Genomic DNA, 19211 nt, shown 5'->3' on the forward strand with positions numbered 1-19211 from the left:
GGTACTCAGCCCCCCAGCATAAAGTTTTATGTTTTCTGGTTCATTTCAACCCCTGACCTTTGCATCCTCCGCGCCTAGGAAACAGGCTTTGTCAGCAGACGTTTACTGAATGAAAGTTACATGAATCATTCCTTGGGCTCCTAAATGAGGAAGAGAAAATAGATTTTCTTGCCATTGGACTCCCAATCTATGAGCTTTCAATACTGTAGTCTCTTCTTATGACCTAAAGTTTAACCTATTTGGGGCTGCAAGTTTCAGTAGTCTGACAGCTGTGAGACTGTGCCAGACTGAAACCGGGTTAGAGTTTGAAAGCTAAGGCTCTTTCCGGTGTCTTGACGATGGTCAGTTACGTTTAATTGCCATCTCTGTGTTAATTCTGAAAAATAAAGTAACTGAACTCGAGAAACCTGTCGTATTTTCAGTACTTTTTTTTTCTAGTTCACTGTCATATGTAAATCTGTTGTCAATTGAAGCCCATTTGACTGTTTTCCATTCTCCTCACTTGTTCTCACTTTGCTAGTTTCAGTCTCCTTAGATGTTGAATCATATTTTTGGAATGAAATAGTCATAGACTTTTTTCATCATTAACTATTTTACAATTTAATTTAGAAGAGAGAACAGAATGATAAAATTAAACATGAGACGCCTTGTGTGTGTCATCAAGTAACCTCATCTACTTTTGGTAACAAAAATAAAATTGCCTTTAAATAATTTCTAGCTCATTCTGAACCAGCTCTGGAGAGATGAATGGCCTTCAGACTCTGTGAAGACTATGAGAAACCCATCTCTCCCTCACTGAGGGCCCAACCAAGTTTTTCCTGACAATTAACATTTTCCCTTTCTTCATTTCATTCCATCGCTCCTAATTATGACCCTATAATTAGTGTGCCGGTTGCCTCCCCTGCGCAATTCCCTTCCTCCTTGCTGTTCACCCTTTGTGTATTTTTAGCCTGCCTCCTCTGTCAGGTCCTGAACACCCTGCTGCCTTTTCCCTCCCGGGGCTGCTGGGGGAGGGCCTCAAAGCGAGTCTTAGCCAGCTGCCTCACCATGTTTGGCTTTTTTTTTTAATTAATTTTTATTACTGTATGGTTATTTTACAGTGTTGTGTTAGTTTCTGCTGTAAAGCAAAGTGATTCAACTATATGTGTATATACATATACACATACATATAGCCCCCTCCTTCCCATTTAGGTCATCACAGAGAATTGAGTAAGAGTTCCTTGAGATATGGCTTCCCAGGTAGCACTAGTGGTAAAGAACCTGCCTGCCAATGCCAGAGACATAAGAGATGCAGGTTCAGTCCCTGGGTCAGGAAGATCCCCTGGAGGAGGGCATGGCAACCCACTCTGTTGGGTAATCTTGCCCGGAGAATCCCCATGGACAGAGGAGCCTAGCTGCTGTGGGCCTGTAGGGTCACAAAGAGTCAGTCACAACTGAAGTGACTTAGCTATACGGTAGGTCCCCATTAGTTATCTATTTTATAATAGTTGTTGTTCAGTCACTCAGTTGTGTCCAACTGTTTCTGACCACATGGACTGCAGCATGCCACACTTCCCTGTCCTTCACCATCTCCCAGAGCTCGCTCAAACTCATGTCCATCGAGTTGGTGATTCCATCCAACAATTTCATCCTCTGTCGTCCCCTTCTCCTCCCACCTTCAATCTTTCCCAGCATCAGGGTCTTTTCCAATGAGTCGGCCCTTCGCATCAGGTGGCCAAAGTATTGGAGTTTCAGCTTCAGCATCAGTGCTTCCAATGAATATTCAGGATTGATTCCCTTTAGGATTGACTGGTTTCATCTCCATGCAGTCCAAAGGACTCTCAAGAATCTTCTCCAACACCACGGTTCAAAAGCATCAGTTCCTTGGTGCTGAGCCTTCTTTATGGTCCAACTCTCACATCTATACATGACTACTGGAAAAGCCATAGCTCTGACTACACGAACCTTTGTCGGTCAACTAATGTCTCTGCTTTTTAACACACTGTCTAGGTTTGTCATTATACATAAGATCAACAGTGTATATATGTCAATCCTAATCTCCCAATTCATCCCACCCCAGGTTTGCTTTTTGTCTCAAGAGAATTTTTCGCTAACAAAGAGAATTGTCCTCAGAGAAATCAGAGAGCTGTGGTGTAGCCTTGTCCACCTGCAGTGTTGGGCTGTGTGTGCTAGTGGTTCGGCACGTCTCACTACTCCCTGCCATCCAGATGAGGGCCACACTGTAGCCTGGAGACGGTGCCTCCAACAGACCGCATCGTCGTCATTAGAAGCTCAGGAAGGTAGTTATTTGAGATGGTTTCCTTTTCCTACCGAGTTTGTAAAGCAAGTTCTGAGATCCTTTTTTCTTCTCTTTTTCTCCTTCCTTTGTTCCTTGGTTTTGTCCCTTCTTCCCATCTGCTCTTTCACCCCCATTAGTGCTCCCTCTGAAGCACAAGAATGTTCCCAGACTCTAAACGGCAGCACTAGAACTTGGACCCCCAAACGCTTTGAAAATGAACATGACCAGCCTCATTCTGCTCTGCCCTTTCAGAAACTGTCTCCAGAGTTCCCCTTCCTCATGATGTTTCTCTTCCTGCCTGGATGTTTATCAGGTCCTTTTCTCTAATGAGGGCAAAATATTTTATCTCATCTTCACTGTATCCTAATGAAACAGCTGAGAAGAGAGAGTGATCATCTACAGGAAATTTAACACCTCTTTCCCCAATTTATGGTGGAACCATGTGGTACCTCAACCTAGTCTTAACATATTCCGCCTTACAGAGCTCTTCTCTGGGTCCCCAGCTGAACCACTTTTCTGCAGAAGAACTCAGGAGTGAACAGAGTGACTTGTAAGCCCCCCTTCAGATTGGATCCCAGGTATCGACACGGAGCCCCCAGCATGGGCCACGACTGTGTTACAGAGACGATGTGTATAGGTCGTCCCTGTCCACGAGTTGCTTACGGGTGAACCAGGAAGACAGTGGCAGAAACAGATACCAATGACTTAAATGGGGAGGGGGCAGTGTGGATGGGGGAGCCCCTGAGTGGGAAGGTTTCCCTGAGGAAGGCAGTGCCGCTGGTGAAAGGCTGTCCTGGGCCGCTGCTGAGTTCCGTGTGTTTCTCCATGACCCAGGCCAGGTTCACAGCCACCTCAGCCCCACTTCTGCCTCCCTCACGAGCTCCCTCTGAATCTGCCACCTGCCCTGGAATCTGTGAGCTTTCAGTGGGGAAGAACACCCGTCCCTCCTGACATCCCTGGGTGTGGATAAGGAAGAGTCAGTGTTCCATGCTAAGCGTATTGTCAAGCACTGTGAATGTCATGGAGGAGGAAGTTTTAAAAGTGTGATTTCTTCTTGTTTACAAAATGAACCAGTGACTCAGATCTATTGTACACATTCACAAGAGCTGTGTCCTAAGCTGATCCCGATTTTGAAGTCATGTGTCTTCCTTTGCATGTCGGGAGGGTTTTCTAGAAGGTGGAAAGTGGAGGAGGAGGGAGGGGATGGGGGCGTGGAAGGCAGGCTTGGCGACAGGGACTTGGTTCCCGGTGTGTGAGCCCTGGTGTGGACAATGCCCCGGGGCCTTCAGCCCTTGCTCCTGTCCTCCCCCTCTTCCTCCCCGCTTCCTCCTCCCCGTCTTCTCCCTTCTCTTTCTCCATCTCTCTCTCCCATTCCCTCTCACTCTCTCTCTCATTTTTCTTCTTCCTTCTAGTTGGCAGGGATTTTCTCCCCCTACTCCGGTATGTTTTCTGTTAGGCTAACTTTAGACAAGACCCTGCAAACTGAAAACAGATGTCGAGGTGGCCCAGAGCGTCTGTCTGCGGGTCCATGGCTCTCGGAAGCCCTGATTGGCTCTGCGCTCTCTGTAGGCTGGGGAGCTGGTCTGCGTTTTGGGTGGCTTCGCTGACTTTGCTGCTGACAGGCTTGTTAAGCCTCACTCGATTTGGTCCCTCGGGCTCTGACCTCTTTTAATTTCTTCCATATGGTAATATACTTTGGAGATTATTCCCCTTTCTTTTTTTTTTTTGTTCTTTTTTAAACATGACTACATTGTGCCACCATAAAGGAGAATTTTTAAATGGATCAAAAATAAACCTTGAAAAAAAAATAAACCTTGATATGCTTCATCAGATACATGGGAAAAGGAAAAATAAGCATATTTAATTAATGCCAGATCGGGGGCATTTCGTAACTACTGTGCTGGATAAATCGTATGGAGGAACGTATCTGATTAGACTTGAGGCCTGCTCTCGGTTAGTAAGACAAATACTTCCCCTTCCCTGTGCTTTATCCCACAGCGGATGTCTTCTGTGCCTCTTACCTTTTATCCTCTGAGGCTTAAATATATCATTTATTTTGAGAAGCTTTACAAAACAAAGTATGATATCGGTGCTGGCTTTACTCTGTTGAAGTCTTGCATTTACTAGAAGAATTTCATTCTTGTTTTCTCTAGAGTTTTGAAATTAGAGATGGAAGACATGATGTTATTTAAATTACATTGTGATGGATTATCTGTGATGGAGCAGATAAGTTTGAAATATTGAAACTGCCATTAGGATAATAAATCTCAAATGTATCAGGGATGAAAATGGTGTCATAGCCCCTGTCTTAGCCAAACCTGAAGTGTTGCAGTTTTCAAGTTGAGCAATTATAAATTTTAAAGTTCCCTTTTGAAATATTATGATCTCTAGACTTGGTTTCATAATGTGTTTCAGTTTGACAAATTGAATAAACAAATCCATCCATCTGCATTGCCATCAGCCCTACTTACTTCTTAAATATTACTTGGTCTCATAAAGAGTACTAGATATAAGAAGTGCAAGTGAAGTAATTATTCTTCAAAAGGTAGACAATGTCCTTGACTCCTCGTTTACTACCAGTTCACATGTACAGTAACGTCACCAGGACGCAGCGGACTGCAGTGTTTTGTCCTATTTCCTTTCAGTCTTTTTTCTAGATACCATTTTTTAAGATAAATTAACCATACAACCTATATAGTTTTCATTTCATTTTTTCCCACCTCATTTTCTGATGATGAAGATTGTTTTTAATTTCAGATTTTGAGTGGTGATGTCACAGTTCATGTAAATTCTCAGTCTGTCATATATCTAGATTTCCCCAGTGTTTCTGTTCTAAAAACTGTTGTAGTTGAATGTCACTATGCGTACACTCTCTCTGTCTAAGCCTCAGCAAACTTAAGATGATTTACACATTTTTCACAACTGATGATTATTGTACTTTCCTCTGGACATAGAGGACTTGGGGCAAGGGAATAATAGAATCAGAGATGATATAAAGACATAATGTAGAAGAGTTTGTTTCTTAGAATACAACCCCTGTCATCTTGCTTTTTGGTAGTTTGCTTTTGCACAGACGTGGAACAGAGAATGGAGAGTAGAATGACCTGACAATGTAAAACGGCTCCCTTTCAGGGGGGAAAAAAGGTAATTAGATCAAAGACCAGATCTAAAGATCTAAAATATTTGCCTTCAAAACAGTCTTCTTCACTGTTTTTGTCTTATTTTCACAGTCAGTTCATATATATAACAATGTTCAAAACATTCTCTTGTTTTGGCAACCAGTCATTTAATGGACATTTATTAAGTTCTTGCACCTTGCCTGGCACCCTGAGGATGTGAAGATAAATAAGGCAGAGTTCCTTCCCTCGTGGAATTCACAGTCTAGTGGGGAAGATGGAGACGTAAACAAACGATTTCAGCATCTACAAAGGTGCTCTGGAGGCTAAAGGAGGAATCACCTCTGCTTTGGGGCTTCACAGAGGAAATACTGAAATTAACTGAATCTTGAAGGGTGGTCACAGACTGCTAGGTGAAGGGCTGGCAGAGGTGCAGAGCAGCCTGGCACCTGTGAGCTAACTATAATTAGTTTGAAATGGATATGGGGAAAGGGATTGAGGAGGGAGGTGAATATACTCTGGGCCAAGTAGTGAAAAGTCTTGTCTTGCTGAGGAGGCCATGGTTGGTTTTTGTTGTTGTTGGGTTTTTTGTTTGTTTGTTTGTTTGGCTGTCCTGTGTCTTCATTGCGGTGCATGGGCTCCCCAGTTGCAGCACACAAGCTTAGCTGTCCCATGGAGTGTGCCATCTTAGTTCCCTGACCAGGGCTCAAACCCACATAGGAGGCCATGGGTTTAAAAAGGTGACTAGCTAGAGTGTTGGTAAAGATCGGGGAGAGACTGAGGCAGAGAGATAAAGAACTTTTGCGAAGTTCTAAATAGGACATTCTGGGGACTTGAATTAGGCCAGCACCAGTGAGCATGAAAAGGAGACAGAATCAAGATAGTTTATAGATAGAGGTTGGAAAGCATATAGGAATAAGTCCCGTGTACTGTGTTGGGTCCCTGGATGGGTGGTATTTACAACCCTCTGAAATAAGAAAACGTAAGATGAACCCGAATGGGATTTCTCATCTTCTGATGTTTACTTGCTTCATACTCTTCTATGGCTCTAAACAGTTGAGAGTTGTAGACCATCTCCATGCTAGCTAATCAGTTTTCCTATCATGTGATTTTCTAGTTACTTAACCAAAGCAAAGAAATAGAATGTGTGCATTTGACTGTCTGCTTTTGCTTAGAAACTTAGAGATGAGCATCAAACCTTCTCTGTACTTGCATAAGACATACTGAATGCATGTACTGAATTTGAGGATATTTTCAGTATTTATTGACTTAACATGGATATTGTATGACCACATCTCAAAGGATTGGTTTTTTTGTCCCACCAGTAAAATGCATTGGGTTCTGATTACTTTAAAACCCTCATGTTTTGACATATGACATATTTTGACAGTATTTAAAGACATGGAGGTGGGAATTCCCTGGCTGTCCAGTGGTTAGGACTTGGCACTTCCACGGTAAGGGGCACAGGTTCAATCCCTAGCTGGGGATCTAAGGTCTCACATTGCTGTACGGCATGACAAAAAATAATAAAGAAAGAAATGGGAGCAAATTAGTACATCAGCTGAGGACAAAGAATGTGTCTAAAACAACAGTAGATAACTTAACAAGTGCATGATAACATGAAAGGGTACATCTATGAAAGTCAGCTCCTTTGGAGGATGTAAGCTGAAACTCTTCATCCATGTACTTTCAAGCTCTTCAGAGGGGTTTGTTGAAAGAGCCGTGGAGGTGAACACGGCTGGGAAACCTAAGATGCTGCTAGTGCTGGGTCAGCTAATACAACAGAGCTAATTTAGGTCTCCCTCTGCCCTGGGCATGGGAGACTCATCCCATTCAGAACTCCAGTTTGAACAATGTTGTGGTTTCTCTTCGGGTGATTCCTCAGCATATCATTTTTAATGAACAGAGTATATATGTTCCTGGTACCCACTCTATGCTAGCTCCATGCAAATTCTGAGTAATAATATTAATCATCATAACAACATTTATTGATCACCTGCTCTTTGCCTGACACTCTTCTAAGAACTTTTCACACATTAATTCATTTAATCCTCATACAGCTCTATGAAGTAGGTACGGTTATAAGCTCCATCTCACAGCTGAGAAGATACAAACAAAGAAAGGTAGAGTCACTCGCCCAGGAGCACCCAGCTAATAAAGTAATAGGACCAGATTGCAAACCCAGGCGGGCTGTCCCCAAGCCCACATTCCTAAACACTAATCCTCACTGCCTGAGTGTCCTTACCTCTTCTTATCACACCTCCCTGGAGAGCCTGGCTTAGTCATCACTCTCTCAGGGAGGTTCACCTCGATTCCTCACCCCACCTTGCAAGAGCCTCTAGGTTACTTTTGTACTTTGTACAAAACAGATTTGTTATTCCACTCATAGCACAAAATGTTAGTATTTGTCTCTCTCGCCACACCTGATTTTAACCCTCTTTTGTGTAGTGTTTGGCACAGAGCAGGTGTTTAAATTCATGCAACTTGACTTGAGCTGGCTTAACTTGAACAGACACAGCTTATCCTCGAGGAGCTTTCAGTCTACCCAAAAAAGAAGTTTCATCCACATAAAACAACTGAATAATGAGGAAGTTTAAGCTAAAAGAGTATGGTATATACAGTAGATGTTAACAGATTTCAAAGAAAAGAGATTGATTGTAGGGATTGGGTTGGGTTGAATTGGGTTGGGTTGTATTGGATTTGGTTGGACTGGATTGGATTGGACTGAGTAGCATTGGATATATATAGCTTCTTCGAAATATGTAGAATCTGGGAGGAGTAAAGATTATAGCTATCCAAAGAAGGAAGAATATTGATCAGAATGCTGACCTGAGGCAGGTGTGAGTGAAATGCTCACATTTAAGGGGGCGGCAGAGTTGTATCAGACAATGTGGCTGAAAGAGTCTCCTCTTTGACACAGATCAACTATGAGCTCCTCAGAGAGGCTGACCCTGTTCCCTCCTGGGAGCTTCTTTCCACAATATCTCGTATGTGCATAGCCCACACAAGGACTGCTTTACATTGTTTATATCTGTCCTATGTGACTGAGCTCCCTGAGGGCAAGGATTATTTTTTGCCAATATCAAGCATAGTGCCTGGCACAAAGTAGTGATAAAAATAACACCACATGTGTACTTAGTTACTCAGTTGTGTCCGACTGTTTGCAACCCCATGGACTGTAGCCCACCAGGCTCCTCTGTCCATGAGGATTCTCCAGGCAAGAATACTGGAGTGGGTAGCCTTTCCCTTCTCCAGGGGATCTTCCCAACCCAGGATCGAGCCCAGGTCTCCCACATTGCAGGTGGATCTTTTATCATCTGAACCACCAGGGAAGACAAAAAATAACAATAGCAACAACAATTTACAATCATATAACATTGGTTTATAATAAAATAGAAGTGTGTGTGTATATATATATATACATATATGATAAATAGCACTTATTGGATCCTTATTATGTTCTATTCATTGTTTTGATTATTAACTCAATCTACCTTTGTTGAATATTTTCCTGTTGAAATTGTGTCAGTTGAATTTTGCTATCCTATGAAGGTTATAACTCCTAGGAAATTTTTAATTATGTAGGCCCTATCTGGACATCATCTGCATTTTAATTCTGCAAAAGCCGTTCACAGACAGAAGAATCTTATCTCTTAACCTGTGTCAGAGTTACCAAAGCTAGGATTCCCTCAATGGCAGCTTGGCCAAGCCGAAGCGCTAGCATTCAGGGCAGGCCACTTGTCCCAGGAAGAAACTAAGAACAGAGCTGAAAAGTGAAAGTATCAGTTGCTCAGTCGTGTCTGACCCTTTGAGACCCCATGGACTGTAGCTTGCCAGGCTCCTCCATCCATGGAATTCTCAAGTCAAGAATACTGGAGTGGGTAGCCATTTCCTTCTCCAGGGGATCTTCCTGACCAAGTGATTGAACCCTGGTCTCTTACATTGTAGGCAGGTTCTTTACCATCTGAGCCACCAGGGAAGCCACAAGAACAAAGCTAGACACCCATTAGTATAGAGTGTCCAACACACACACACACACACACACCCCCTCAGTTCCAAGCCAAAGTGACTGAGCCTGCTGACATACTCCTTTCCATTCAGAGTCTAAGGTATGTCCAAGTTCACAGAGGCAGCCGCTCATAGCCCAAGCTGTGGGTTGCTGGGTGGGAGAAACAAGTCAGGAGTTGGTGCAGACACATATGCAGACACTGTAACTATAGAGTTTCCAACTTGAACTCAGTCTTCTTTTGCAGGGTAGGGAGGGGATCTTCCGTGTACCAACTCAACCTCTCTAAATATGCCATCCCAGAATAGTGCAAGTAAAATAATCCGGGCAGTCCAATAAGCATTTCAAGGGGGCAGCAAATGTTTGTAGAATATTTGCTGCTAACTTTCAGGAGAAAAGTGCTTTTACAAAAATGTTCAGACTTAATTGAAAAAGCACATAGCAATCAACTTTTATTCCCAGCTGGCATAAAACTGTCTAACTGTCAGCCAAATTTGGGTTGCCTGAAGACAGACAAGTGACTAATACTAGGGCTGTGTGTGGCCAGGCCCAAGTGTATTTTCTGACCACAAAACCATGTCTGGATTCTCCTTTGTAATTACCACACAGCCTACTATAATTGTAACACTTACATTTACTTCCTGCCTTTGACATGGAATTCAGGGTCCAAGGCTGTACCCTGAGCTAGAGTGAGGTCCTCTGTTATTTGCCTAAAACCTATGAAATCATCATTGTGTGAAACATGTGTGTGTGTGTGTGTGTGTGTGGCCACATCTGTTAAATATGTAAAGTATATCCTTGTGTAAAGTACTCCCACTCCTGCCTTGCTGGATGAAGCACTTCACTAATGAGATGTTTATTGAACACCTACCACTGCATGCCAAGGACATTTTGTGCGTGCATGCTCAGTCTCCTAGTCCTGTCAAGCTCTTTGTGACCCATAGATTGCAGCCCACCAGGCCCCTCTGTCCATGGGATTCCCCAGGCAGGAATACTGGAGTGGGTTGCCATTTCCTTCTCCAGGAGATCTCCTCAACCCAGGGATCGAACCCATGTCTCCTGAGTCTCCTGCACTGGCTGGCGGATTCTTTACCACTGAGTCACCTAGGAAGCCCAAGGACATTTTAGAATCTGGGAAGGCCTCCTCTGACATCGTAAGCTAAAGAAGACACCCAGGCCTTCTCTACCCCATCTCTCTGTTACGACTGCACAGCACATCTCTGTAAGTGTGTCTTTCTTGTCTGTCTCCCTTTCTTCTCTTTTCCCCTCCCCTGTTCTCTTCCCAGAAAGCAGGTCAGTGACAAGTCAGTCAAGTCCCTGCTTTCCTGGAAGAGAACAGGGGAGGGGAAAGAAGAAGAGAGGGAGACAGGCAAGAAAGACGCACTTACAGAGACGTGCTGTGCCGTCACGGCAGAGTCACGGGGTAGCGAAGGCCTGGGTGCCTTCTTTATTAGCTCACGATGTCAGATGGCCTCTCCAGAGGGACAGTATTTAAACTGGCATTTTAAAATGACAGGAAGAAGTAGGACAAACAAAGATCAGGAGGAAGAACATTCCAGGCAGTTAGTATAGAAATCAAAGATGGAAAGGAGCCTAGCATGTTCCAGAAATAGAGAAAAGACCAGTGTGACCTGAGCATGGTGGGCAAGAAGGGGACTGGTCCAAGACGCTGGCCATGCAGGCCCCTGTGAGAAGCAGGTCGGAGTGGCGGGGCGGGGGGCGGTGTGCGCGTGTAGATGGTGGTCCTTGTTGAAGGAGGGCTTCTAGTTAGGAGGCTTCTGAAGAGGTCTGGGCAGGAAGCCATCGTGGTTTGGACTAAGATGTAGTAGAAATCACAAGAGAAGGCTTGGCTTTGATTTAGGGAATATAGTTTAGAACCAGTCACCAGAACTTGCCTGTGGTTTGGATGTTAGAAATGAAGGGAGAGGAATACAGTGATCAAGAATGAGTCCAAAGGTTTGGGCTTGGGGAACCAGGAGGGGGGACGACAGACACGACGATCCAGCTGTTCACTGACATCTCAGCTGGCCAACTGTGAACCCCCGTCTTGGGGATCCAATCAGTGCCCTCACCAAGCCCCTCACCTTGCATCACTGGGGAATATTCGCAGACCTTTGGAAATCCTTGCTTGTTTACTTCATTACTACTACAGCATTTTTTGTGTCTTCTCCTTTTGGTTTTTATTTTATGACATCAAAAAAATCCCATTCAAGTGAACTAAATCAACCCTGATACATCCCTCGCGGGTGCTCTATAAATGTTAGTTCATACCCAGCTTTCCCTCCTCAGCACTTCATCTGGGTGTCCTGGGCCCAGGCATGGATGTCGGGTGTGGTTCTGAGATCTGCCCATCTGATCGGAAGCTAACAGCTGGCACATATGCTTCTGAAAACATGCCTTGTTTATGTACCTGGACTGTGACTCATCATCTTGTCTTTCTCTTTTTAATCAGAAAATTTTTTTGAGCTCTCTTGAGTAACAAACTCATTTAATCCACTTATTTCTTTATTATAATGCTGACATTTTCTACTCTTGTCTTAAAAATATTGTGGGGCTTCAGTTTTCTTGTCTCTACAGTGGGAATAGCAGTAGAGTTGTTGTTCATGGGTGTTTGGTGAGGATTAAGTGAAATGTATATAAAGTGCTGAGCACAGTAGCTGTATATAGCAGTCAATAAACGAGGTATGATTATTAATAAAATAATTATCTGGGGGAGGGAGAGATGGCTTCCAGAACCTACACTGGTTTTAGTATTCCAGTTAACCACACCAAGAAAATAGAGCCATGTGTTGATATACTAACTCCCTGCATGACTTTGGACAAAACCTGTAATGTCTTTGGATCTCCGTTTTCTCAAGTAAATGAGACAATCCTTATTTTCTCATTTAAAAACCTTATTTGAGGTTCAAAATTAAACCTCAATTTAAAAACTTTGGTGATTCTAGTAGACGATCTCTATTTTTTCTCTCCAATCTTCCTTTCAGTGGGCTTATCAAAAAAGTTGTGTCTTTTTGTGTAGGCAGTGTGTGTGTGTGTGTGTAGATCAGTGTGTGTGTATGTGTGTTAGTTGCTCAGTCACGTTCAACTCTTTGTGACCCCTTGGACTGTAGCCCTCCAGGCTCCTCTGTCCATGGAATTCTCCAGGCAAGAATACTGGAAGGGGTTGCCATTCCCTTCTCCAGGGGATCTTCCCGACCCAGGGATCGAACCCGGGTCTCCTGCACTGCCAGCAGATTCTTTACCGTCTGAGATTAGTGTAAGTGATACTTATTGCCAGATGTGACCTTTTGTTCAGCACACTGTAGAATCCCAACGTTGATATCACTTTCTATAAATACAGATTTCGGGTGAGGAAATGTTCTAGCTCAAGAGAAGTTTAGCTCTTGAGGCTCTTTCTCTTTTTAGACTCTCAGTCCATGGGCTATTACTCACTGCTGGCATTCTTCCGCAGTCTCATTTGTCACCTCTTTTTTCATGATCACTGCTGTTGATAGCCACCTACAGCTTCTGAGTTCCCTGCTCAGCCTTCCCTGGTGGTTGGTTTTGCATCTGAGTTGTGCTTTCTTGCTTCCTCTACCTTTTGAAATTTAAAAATAGAAAGAAAAAGAGAACCTGCAGTCTTTCACATTGTCTGAACTCTGTGATTCACCCAACAGATTTTCTGGTGAGTTCACACTATAACATCTATAGTCAGAAATGTGCTATCCGTTCAGCATAAGCCCTGTAAGAAATGGACAAAGAGGTGCTTTTATTTTGACTGTCAAATGCATAATCCAAAAGGGACTCCAGCAGCCCCCAGAGGAGGCTTTGGAAAGTAAATCAAAGAATCAGAACAGCTCCCAATCCTGCCCCTTGACTTTTCTCCTTACCTGCCCAGCTTTCTTGAGACAACCTGAAGAATCACTGGGTCGATAATAGGCCTCTTTTAAGAGTCTGACTCTTGTGCTCTTAATACTAATGATAGGTCCTGGGAAGTACAGAAACCCTTCATAGATCTAAGGAAAATTATTTCAGAAGCCCCAGCTCATATCACAGCAAGCATACTAAACTTTGGCAACCTCACATTCAATATAATTTTATTGCTGGCAACATTTTTGAACATATTTTTATCCATACAGCTTTGGTTTGGAAAAAGTTTGGCTCCAAATAAGTGATTTAGCCTATAATTGGCTATTAATTTCCCAGCAATTATCTCCGCATACTTGGGAGTTATTAAATTAATACCGAAATCCAGCCTACATATTGCTCTCAAATGAAATATTTTGGATGACCAAATCAACTGTTAATGACGTTAACCCAACATTACATTTTGTAGACCTTTAAAACTGATTAATTTCAGTTTTTTTGTAGTAATCCTGTTTTGAATCCAATATGTGGTTTTCAAGGTCTCAGACATTTTTATAGCCTCTTGAAAAGCTGAGAGGCACCAGGCACTGTACCTTAACCACCAATGGTTAAAAGAAAATGTTCCGTCCAGGAAGTCCTAAGCTCTGAGGGCATCCCTCTTGCCTTCTTCAAGGAGTAAGAGCTGTTTGGGGGACATCTGTCTAAGAAAATACAACAAGCTGGCATATAAATAGCAGCAGTCACTAAAGCAAAGAGAAACTCCCACCAGAAAAACCAGAGTAATTGGGGGCAGAATGCCTAGGTTTCAGCCGTGAGTTCACTGGGTGACTTTGAGCGGGGGCTCTGCAGCCCTCTCCTGTCCCCAGGGGTGCTTTTCCAGCAGACACTGTATCTGGCAGAAGGGGAAGGCCAGGGCCCACAGTTCTAGGAACTAAAAGTTGTGCAGAACCATCTCAGCTTAAGAAAAGGATTTCCCTCACACATTAAAAGCAAGGCATTTTTTAACGTCTGTATTATTTTCCCAGAATGAAAGGAGGAAAGGAAGGGAAAAAGGAGAAAAGGAGGAAGAAGGACTACACTGTCATACTTGTGTTTAAAACACTACTGATCTTTGATTTCTGTGCAAAATGACAAGTTCCCTTCTCCAAAAAGAAAGGCTTTCATGTGAGATTCTGTCAGCACCCCCAGTCAAATGTCACGTATTACCTAGTTTCCCTTGCTGAAGGGCAGGGGTCGTGAAAAGTACATACATTTCAGAATCACATATGGGACATTCAAAGTCAACCCTACCACGCATTCGCTCAGCAGTTCCCAAAGTGTGGGCCAGGAGCCCTGTGGGTACTTGGGGAGCCTTTCAGGGTACCCATGAGGTCAACACTATCTTCATAATAATACTAAGATGTCATGTGCCCTTTTCACCCTCTTTCTTTTCATAAGTGAATTTTTCCCAAGGCTGCGTGATGCAATGTCACAACAGACTAGATGCATACACAGATATCAAAGCGCAACTGTCTTCTATTAAGTCACATATTAAAGATATTTTAAAAAATATTTCTAACTTTTTTGTTACCCTGGAAAATACAATTTTTTTCATTTTTTTAGATATCATTTATGTTAGCTTGTCATGTGGTTGTTATTTTTAAATGAATTAATAAATATGTATTTTAAAATTCCTCAGTCTTAATAATGTCTAACGTGGCAAATCTTGATAAACATAACCTACATTTTAAAAGTGTATTGGCGTCCTCAGTAATTTCTAAAAGTACAGAAGGGTTCTAAGCTCAAAATTCGAGAATCCTTGTACTATCCAACAGTAATTACCATTTATTGAATGTGTCTTGGAGCTGTGCAGAGCACACGGAATTCTTCACCTCTTAATCTTTGCAATAAAGTTATAAAGTAGAGAAGTTAAAAAACAAAGACCTTGCTAGCCCGAGGTCTCACAGCTGGAAGTGACAGAGATAATCAAGTCCTTCTGACTCCAAAGCCACATTCCTGATGACTGAACAGTCCTCCCCCACAGAATCATTCTCGGTGACTCTGAAAAAGTTGTTTCACTGCTCCAAGTTTATTTCCTTACCAAACATGGGCAGAGCCCCACCTCCCGCTGCAAAAGAGTTAATATGCATCCTAGCGCCTAGCACAGGGGTGCACATCAAAGAGACCCTGAAAATCTGTCAGCCTCCTTCCTCCCATCCCTTCCTGTCCTTGGCACATTAGAGCAACAAGATTCACCAGCTTCCCTTCTCCCCTCTAGATGGTCTTCAATCAGACAGAGAGGTTGACAGCACAGAAGGAGTTGATGAAGATATGATTGTGACTCAAAGTCAGACCAACTTCATCTGCCCTATTACACAGGTACTGTAAGCACTTTGCTTCATGGAGGCAAAAAGTTCCCATTTGCTTTCTGACTTTATTTCCTGTCTGGAGTTGACGAGGGAGGAAAGGAAAGTGATGAGGGTCCAGGAGGAGACCTGGGAAAGAGTCTGCAGTCCATGATATCCTCAGGCATCTACGAGTATATTCCTGCCCCACTGGCCAGGTGCCTTTGAGGCCTCTGGTCTCCCTGCATTTTCTGCTATGGCCCTCTGCCCTGAGTTACGTAGAGCCACGAGATGGGGAGGCTAAGCCTCGGAAGCCCCAGGTCTGGGCGACAGCGGTGCCAAAGGATTGGTGACTTGAAGAAGTTACTGGAAGCTGGTCATCATCCTTCCTGAAGTCTAATGTCTTCTTGATTACAGTTGGAAATGAAGAAACCAGTGAAAAATAAAGTGTGTGGCCACACCTATGAAGAGGAAGCCATTGTTCGCATGATTGAGTCCAAGTACAAGCGGAAGAAAAAGGCCTGGTGAGTTGCTGCAGGAAGGGAAGTGGCCCTTCCCAGGGGTGGTCAGTCCCAAGCAGTGTGTTCATGCTGGAGGGAAAGCTGCTTAGACCTCCCCTGAAGTCCATTCACCCGGGGGGATAGTGTAAACATGGAAGCCGGTTTTCAGGAAACACGACACATGAGGGGAAAAATTAGTAATCTGTTCGGGAAGAAGCTGAAGGAGCTTCAAACACACCTTCAAAATACAAGAAAAGGGAGCTGGATGTAATTCTCATCATTAGATAACAGGAATTTTTATAAATTTGTGTGTGCTATGCGTGCTAAGTCGCTTCAGTCATGTCCGACTCGGTGACCCTATGGGCCTCAGCGTGCCAGGCTCCTCTGTCCTTGGGGTTCTCCAGGCAAGAATACTGGAGTAGGTTGCCATGCCCTCCTCCAGGGGATCTTCCCGACCCCAGGATTGAACCCGCGTCTCTTATATCTCCTGCATTGTCAGGCAGGTTCTTTACTACAAGCACCACTTGGAAAGCCCTGTGTGTGCTGTAGCCTGAAAGAAATAAAGGAGAATTGTGATGCTGAGAGATTTCTTTTCCCCTTTCTATATGTCCTAACTCAAATGAGAAGGAATGGTTTAAAAAAAAATTTTTTTTTTTTGCATTCTGCAATACAGATAGTTTGTTTAAAAAATTATTAAGTTGTCATTCTAAAAATTCATATCCACTGGTCTTTTTTTTGGGGGGGGCGGTGCTGTGCCTCATGGCATATGGGATCTTAGTTCCCAGACCCCATGCCACCTGCTGTGGAAGTGCGATGTCTTAACCACTGGACCACCAGAGAAGTCTTGGTTTCTGTCGGTCTTGATGATCAAGATTTGATTGTCTGGGAAAAGCTTTCATATCTTTAATTACATCAATAACTTCACGAATAGTTTAAGTAAATTCATGGATGACTTCAATGAGAAATTTTCTTTTTAATTGGAATGTTTAGAGAATCTTTTACATGTATATATGTATATGTTTTGTATTTTTTTAAACCCCTTTCACACACTAACACACACACAGCTCTGTTCCTGCAATGACATAGAAGCCTGAGTTGGCTAGCCTGGCTCTGACTTGGTTGGCATTTCTTGTGCTCTTATCACAGATTTGTTGAAGGAATGGAATTGCAGGTGTGACCAATTCTCAATGGACCTTTGATAACAGTCCCTTTGATGTGTGGCTTTGCTTCTCCATCATCTAGAAATTTGCCGGTCCAGACCTAAATTGGAATTCCCCACCACTCCTCATCTGGGTGTGGACTTAGAGATAGGGCATTTGTGACTGTAGATATCTTAATGGTTATTCAGTCAAGTTATTTGCCCTATTTATTCTAGAAAACCTGCCTAATGGTGGCAAAATCAAGATTGTCTGAGTACATTTTTGTCTGTTTTGACTTTCCACCTTACAATTGAAACGTCCCATTTCCCCAGGGAACCTTCCATTTTCCCTGTGAGTGTAATTTTCTTTGTTTTTGGATGTCTAAGCCTTCTGTGTCTCCTTTTTTTTTTTTCCTATGTTTATTCTCTGAAAAGCAAAATTTTAATTTGTTAACATAACTGCTAAGAATAGGCCTTCCCAGATAGTTCTGTTTCACAGCTCTTCTTCCTTCAAGTCTGTGATATTCTCCTCAAGTCAGATTTGGAAAGGACAGGTACTGATAACAAAGCACATTTTTCCCAAGTCCCAGGAGGGATGGGAGCGACTCCAGAACAGGCTTGCACTGAAACACATCTTCTTGATTACATACTTTGACTTTCTAATGTCCTTTGCCTTTTCTGAATTGTAAATGACATTCGGAAGCACTTGAGCAACACTCCGCGTTTGGAAAGTGTGGGTATTTTCCTGTCATGCTTTTCTATAAGTTGGACGCAGATTCCGGGAACACTGCAGATCCTCATAGCTTAGTAATACAGTGAAGTCCAAGAGGAGGACGTCTGGGAGGTTTACAGCAACGGTAGTATTTTTGCTGGGCCTTGAAAGATGAAAAGGATTTCAGAGAAGGGTGAAGAAGAGTCTTTCCAGCCAAGAGGCTCACCACATTCAGAGTCTGTTCCACTTGGGGAAAAGTAGATACAGGTGCAATTATTGTTTGTTAGAGGGTGATGGGAAGGATGCTCTGGGCTCTAGTAAGAGGGGAGTGGTGTATGTAAATTCTCTCCATTCTGTACTCATCACAGAGGATGTTAAATGTTATGATTTCATTAGTTTTCTCATGTATAAATTGATGGTCATGGCTGTAAATTGCCTCAGTGTATGTTTGAAATTTGGATAAGATATACAGAAAGCACTGAGAGCACCTGCCATGTGGTAAGTAAACATCCCGTCCTCCTCGTCTTTCTTGCCATCATTGTTCTGTAGGGTTTTGAGGGAATATGCGAGTCAACCCGGGTTTTAGGAAGTTACTCCAGTAGCAATTTAAGGGATGAATGAACAAAGGCCTGAGGTGAAGATGTCAGTTAGGATGCTGTGGTAGTTAAGTTATAGATCATGAGAGCTGGGATTGAGACCAGAGTCATAGGTGGAAGGGCATTGAGGAGAAGATGATTGTGGAGGTACGATGGACAGAAAACAAAAGCTGGAGGGAACAAGTGGAAGAATGACTAACATGCCTAAACGGGGTGTCTAGAAGGACAGTGATGTCATTAGCCAACGGAGAGCCTGTAAAGAGGAATGCATTTAGGAAGGACGATAAGAGGGTCATGCTAAGTTTGAGGTCCCTAGCAATACAGCCGTTTGGAAGTATCCAGGAGGTGCAGAAAATGTAGGTGTTTGACCTCTGGAGAAGCTCTGAGTGGGATGTTGATTGACAGGTTATTGATACAGAAGAGTCAGACCCACACATCTGCCAGGTGCAGCTCTGGACCAGATGTGACAGGCAACCGAGAGCCCCCAAGGATGGGACCTTGTCCTGGCTCTGAGCAACGTGAAGCCAGGATGCAGCTCTGCTCTGCTTACTGTGTTCCCAGAGCACCTGATGGAGGCCCACAAAAAAAAGCATTCTGCCATTCTGAAAGGGCAGTCAGAGGAAGAAGATTCCAACAAAGCAGTCTGAGACGTAGCTGGGAGGGAGGGGAAGAGAGACTAGAGAGTTGAGCTTCAC

The 19211-nt window shown here is 43.3% G+C and overlaps 1 protein-coding gene across 6 annotated transcripts in view; it reads left to right on the forward strand.

Annotated features, from left to right (window-relative positions):
* NSMCE2 (NSE2 (MMS21) homolog, SMC5-SMC6 complex SUMO ligase) overlaps positions 1-19211 on the forward strand; it is a 237179-nt gene that overhangs the window by 212842 nt on the left and 5126 nt on the right. For all 6 annotated transcript variants that reach the window (XM_025265484.3, XM_025265485.3, XM_025265483.3 and 3 more), the window contains 2 exons: positions 15504-15604; positions 15988-16094. In XM_025265484.3, coding sequence (XP_025121269.1) covers positions 15504-15604; positions 15988-16094 — 208 coding nt within the window. The remainder of the gene's footprint in view (positions 1-15503; positions 15605-15987; positions 16095-19211) is intronic.

Source organism: Bubalus bubalis, chromosome 15, assembly GCF_019923935.1.
Source record: "Bubalus bubalis isolate 160015118507 breed Murrah chromosome 15, NDDB_SH_1, whole genome shotgun sequence".
Lineage (NCBI taxonomy): Eukaryota > Metazoa > Chordata > Mammalia > Artiodactyla > Bovidae > Bubalus > Bubalus bubalis.